The 6193-nt window shown below is 32.8% G+C and overlaps 1 protein-coding gene across 1 annotated transcript in view; it reads left to right on the plus strand.

Annotated features, from left to right (window-relative positions):
- The window catches only part of LOC108766267 (homeobox protein Hox-B1a), a 15850-nt gene extending 11674 nt beyond the window's left edge, over positions 1 to 4176 (plus strand). The window contains exon 2 of the mRNA XM_018515448.1: positions 3589 to 4176. Within this exon, the coding sequence (XP_018370950.1) occupies positions 3589 to 4073 (485 nt within the window). The 3' untranslated portion in view covers positions 4074 to 4176. The remainder of the gene's footprint in view (positions 1 to 3588) is intronic.
- Positions 4177 to 6193: the final 2017 nt, after the last annotated feature.

A 6193-nucleotide genomic window follows, 5' to 3' on the forward strand; every position in this document is an offset into this window, starting at 1 on the left:
CCGCCGACGGCTGGCTGTGTAATCTTCCTTCACGCGGCTCAATTGCCGTAGACAGTATTTACACGTTACTTTTAGCCACAAGCAGGGTGTTATTATGAATTCAATGATATTATGAACTCTTCTTCATATATTTAGTTATCAACAATTTTCGATTGAATTTAATAACATATGTATCATTTCATAGGGATCGATAATAATAGCTTCTGACTTTAACTTTGGTATCACTAAAGTTTAAATTTATAGAGGATGAAATGATCAAACTTTGCAATTAATGTATAGAAATAAATGACAAGACTTGGAAATTTATTAAATCGATATAGCGATTTGAATGAAGAATTTCACGAAAAAGCTCTTCATATCCCAATCAACAGTACCTGTGCCAATTGGGGGTGAGTTGTTGCGAAGAAAGCGCGCGAAACTTATCAACGACTCTCACGAGGTGTCGTGCTGAGCCTAATTTCACCGGGAAGTGCTTCGGGCATACTCATGAACGCACAAACACATACAAACGTAAACGCAGGGGAACCCGGAGTGTGAATGTCGAATGTGCTGCACGCAGCCCTTCCACACGTACGTCGTATTATGGTACACAACATTGCCTTTTCATACGCGACTGTGACTCAGGATATTACCTATCATAATGTTGAAATCAACGCGACCGTCGGGGCATGACTGACAGAGGGTTGCAATAGAAGGAACTATGTCGACAAAATTGTTTTGTCAGTTTTTGTGATAAACTTGCGGCTAGATATATTATCTCTGGGAAAAATGTTAGACAGATCAGATGGCTCGGAAAATTTTATTTGCGTTTCTTAAATTTTTGACACACGTAATCATATAGATTAGAATACAATTTCGGCTAGTTGTATGATTTTTATATACGAACATAATATATTGTACACGAAGATATATGAATTTTTCAATTTGCATTTTAAAAAAAGTGACAGCTATTTGTGTGAAGTCAATCTCTTGATCGTACAGGATCATCCATGATGATCATCTGCACTTATACGTACTATTATGCGTCGATGGTCTCCCTCTTCAAGGAACATTACGCAATTCAAATATTATTCAAAGGCTAAAAGCTATAGGGATAGTATGACGTAAGGAAAGGTGATTGTAAACATAGGAGAATACAAGATGCTTGTGTATTATATTACAGAGAGGACAGAGATACGGGCACACTGATGCTTTTCCTACTACAATTCACAGAATTTTCTAGATTTAAGATGAGACGCAGATTGTGAAACGAAAATAACTGCGATGGGGAAATAACTATTTATAAGTCATTTTTAGTCGTAACTCATAATGATTTTTTTACTGACACATTGATGCACCGATTTCACGGATCCAGCTGTATTTGATTTGTACATAATGTCTGGATTATCTGCATCAACGCCAACCATCCGAGTTCCTAAATAAATACGCGCATCGTGTCTTGTGATAATTTAGTCATCTGGAGTTTAAAAAACAACGATATTGTTACGGCTTATCGAAAGAGAACACTTCGCAGCTATAACCATAAAATTCTATTTCGCTACATTGCTGTAGATATTTAGGTGTGACATTAAATAATTTTTTATATAATGAAAATTTTTTTATTTGAAAAATCTATCGAACAATACACTATAATGGTAATATAATCAAAGTGTCCTAAAATGTGACTTTGAGGATACATTCATTCGTTTTATAGAAGATAGTTAAAAATGTCAATTTCTCTCTCTCACACACACACTCTGCCTCTTTTGCTCACAATCAGCTAGTATTATTAAGAACTCCCTTCATGTCGATTCTTTTATCTTCCTTACTTTGCCGATATCACATTTATTTATGCAGCAAATGATTTCCAACATTAAAAACTGCGACTATTAATTTCTCTGTACATGCAGTATAACGTTGAGCTTAGAGTAAGGAGATCGCTGACGTAAGAATACTCGATGCGTGCTCGCGATATAATTTCTGCGTAACATGCACGAGCGTAATTTGCCGATAATACTTTGTGGTAACGAAGATTCAATTTTCTATCGTGTTTATTTTGAAATTCTAAGTCTACAGCAAATCCTTTTTCTATTTATTTATTAAAAAGAGGTATAAATCGCTTTTATTTAAAAAACAATGTCTACTTTCCTGCATGCATATATTAAGAATTTACAGAAATTCAAAGTTTCTTCTTCTACATTGTATGGATACAACACCTTCGTTGTTGCCAAAGAAAATTCGTACAGAAAATCAACGGCACCGTACCTAGTCGGTCCTCCGTTAAAGTGCTAAATTGATGAATGAGTCGCAGAAACGAGAAACATTTCATTGTATCTGGCAGTGGCACGTCTAATAGAACTTGTCCAAGTTTATTATTCGGCTTGGAAAACCGTAAGCTTAATGGCCGCAAGCTAAACTCAGGGTCTCGGTATAAGTGACGGATCTTTTCGGTTATATTAGAAAATTCGCACAAAAGTCATTTTATAAATATAATATAAATATTTAGTATATACGATACACGTAAAATGATTTTTGCAGATGCATAAAGAACATCAGAATATTATAACTTCCTAAGACCAAACAAAAAATGTATTATAAAAATGTCGAAGGGGGCCAAGCTAAAGACATCGAAGGAAAATGTACATAATAGGGAAGACGCGACTTTAAGGCGGTGGCTGACAGTTTTGTCCCCTGCTATTAAGTAAATTGACTGCTACATACCGTAGTCTAAATAACAATCTAATTTTCATAATGTATCCTCATCCTTCTGTCGAAGCCTGTCACTTCTGCCCTTCAATATTTTAATTGCATTATCTCTTTCGAAGCAAAAATTTGTCTATATTATAAGATAATACCGAATATTAGCAATCATATCTGAAACATCGATAGAGCAGAAAAATCAAAAATTTTACGTAACGCGACGCAGCGGATGTTTGCTCTACAGCTGATGCAATTTGATCCAGATTTAGGGCTCAACCCTACCGTTCTTTCAGCTTTGTACAGGTCATCTCCCTAAAACTGCTCCCCGGATAGTGACCAGCTGTTATGGCCGGCAAACGACTGTCACTTAAAGGATTTGACTTGATCTTGATTCGACACATATTACGTTCGTGTCTGTTACATTTTCTATTATACTTAAAAGACTACATCCGAATTAGAAATAGAACGATCGTTTTTGTTTAATGAGAAAATTATTTTTGTCATATTTGACAATTATAAATCATTAAAAATTTTGCATTTTACATGTTAATGAACTAAAATTTCCAAACGTACTTCTATAAAAGTAAAATTTTATTCAGTGAATATTTAGTTCACGAAAATCTTTTTCGGTTATTTTGATAACTATATTTTAAATTGCGCTGTGACAAAATACAATTAAAATTAAACAAAAACGAGAATATTATTTACTACAACTATTGAAACTTATTCCATAAAAAATATATATAATTTTCCGAATATATATTATTTTTTCCGATAAGAAAAAATTGATTATAAATTAACTAAAGAATATATCAGCTAAAAAAATGACTTGATGACATCTACATCTATAATATATAATTATTCTGCATAGACATTCTATTTATAGCAAAAACAATAAATTTGTTTCAGCAACGAAAGCAAATCCTAACGTAATCGAGTTTGGTGGCGGCGCAGCCGCAGGATCAAGCTCATCCGTGTACGGAAGCACTGCCAGCGGAACAGTGAGCTGCATAGCCGGTTCATTGGCTGGTATCGCCGGTAGCTTCAACAATACAGGACGCACAAACTTCACGAATAAACAGCTCACCGAACTGGAGAAAGAATTTCACTTCAACAAGTACCTGACGCGAGCGAGGCGTATCGAGATCGCTTCCACGCTGCAGCTTAACGAGACGCAGGTGAAGATCTGGTTTCAGAACAGACGAATGAAGCAAAAGAAGCGTATGAAGGAAGGTCTAATACCGGCGGATAGCACGAACGTGACGCCTCTGAGCGGTGCTAGGAGCAGCAGTAATTCTCCGACGGGCTCGTCCAGTCACGAAATCGGCGGTCTCGGTTTATCTAGCTTCTCTAGTGACAACAGGAGAGAATCACCTCCATCTTCCAAAGATTGACGCGACTTTTGCTGCAGTAACGAACGGCACTATGGTCTATGATTCGATGATTGGTAAAGCTCGGTTACTATCAGAGCTAACAGTTTAATAAGAATCATGACAATTACTGCAGCCACGAGTCATTTTTTAATTCACTATTTCAGGCTGCGCGTCACGAGAACATAATACGGCGAAAAAGTTAAGACAAGTAATGTCATTCTGTATCCTGAAAGTAGAGGTATGTGATATGTATGTATATACGGGATACATCTATCTTCCCGTTTCTAAACTATAGAATAAGTATGACATTGATTGTAATTCCATCATATTGTACGGTTCATCCGGATTCAAAAGTGGCGAATAGAAATTAAGGCCACAAAAACGGTATCAATACGGTTTTATATTATAATGTTGCATTCCGGATCGTCTCTTCGTCCCGACTTTCATTTCTTTTAATTAGCGCATTAAAGACGATAGATTGTACATTAATTTCAAATATTATTTATTTTGATACATCTTAGTTTCCAATGCGCATTATAAAATTGTATAAGTTTAAATTCTATCTTTCTCTTTCCACACAACCTACATTCACTTCAAAGTTACCATGTACCTCAGTTTATAGCGATATTTATAGATGTGTAAATGTAAATGCTGAAGATCGCGCACGCGCGAATTGATATATTTCTGATTAATATATAATTTTTTAGGAACTTCTCTTCGAATATTATTCTTCCGACATTAACGAATATAACGGTTATATTTCAAATTTAAACTGTTCCCAAATGTTAATTTTATCGATAACTTAATGTTTAATTTTCTCTATTACTTTTTCGATTGTACATTTTAATTCACTGTATAATTGTAAATGAATTTCTAATTCAATTATGCGAAATAAATAAAATGATATTAAATCATGTCACATTTTCGTGTTAAAAGTAAGATGATTGATTGAGAATTCTGTCAATTACTTATTTCTTAATCCTTCCAGTACTTTGTAATCAATAAATTGTATTGTGTTTAATGATTTCTTTCAAGAAACCATCTTACATTTTACCTTTTTTATGTATCAGTTTAAAATAATAATAAATACATATTATTAAAAAAACAATTTACATCATACAATATGTAATGAATTATATAATTAAAGAACAACTACAAATGCACACATATTTAAATTAATGAAATAGATATTTCTCATGTCTTCTCTCTTTATTTTGAAACTAAACTAAGAATAATATTTAACAAAAAATATTTTAAGATATCTTGGTATATTTAATTCAATACTGGAAGAGTTAATTTTATTTTACTGTGAAATAATTATAATAATCTTGAAAATTACAAAATGAATTAAATGTCAAAGTATATGTAAAATACTATTGGAATAAATCACTATTGGAATCATAATATTTAGAAGACACACACACACACACACACACACACATGTATTGCGTTAATTTAATTCTCAATTCGAAATAAGGTTTTATGATTAAATAATTTATGATTATGTTATTAAGTAATTATTCGAAGATTGGAGCCTCAGTCAATACTAAAGTCAAATTGGGTTAATTTCTATATAATATTTATCTCAACGCGCGTGATAACAATATTAGACAGAAATATCCTTGATAATCACAAAATTTTGGGAATAATTTAATATATAACTATATAGATCTCTCTCTCTAATTCTCACTCAACAACGTGCATGTATATTTATGTGTAAATAATATTCTACGCAAACTATGGGCCAATAAAATTAGTCATAATACATATAAATCCCAATATAAACTGAAATTTAAGATTATAATATCCAGAACAAAATGTTAATAAATTGCAAACTTTTTATTGGTAAATTTATGAAAATAGATAACAACTGATTGTGCAACTGAACTATCAAGTAGGTTGAAGAGATTCGCACGTTTAACGTATACGAATTAATATAATCGTACATATTTATGTGAATTACATGATGGTCCATTTAAATGCTCCGTACCTACAAAAAGATCGACATTCCTCCTACATACAATAAAATGTCATTAGTCTATAATATATGTAAACTTCTGTAGAAAGAATAAAATATTATTGTATTAACTATGTTCATTTTTATATCCCTTTGTTACAATAAATTAATTTCTTTTTACGGA

Source organism: Trachymyrmex cornetzi, unplaced genomic scaffold (genome assembly GCF_001594075.2).
Source record: "Trachymyrmex cornetzi isolate Tcor2-1 unplaced genomic scaffold, Tcor1.1 scaffold579, whole genome shotgun sequence".
Lineage (NCBI taxonomy): Eukaryota > Metazoa > Arthropoda > Insecta > Hymenoptera > Formicidae > Trachymyrmex > Trachymyrmex cornetzi.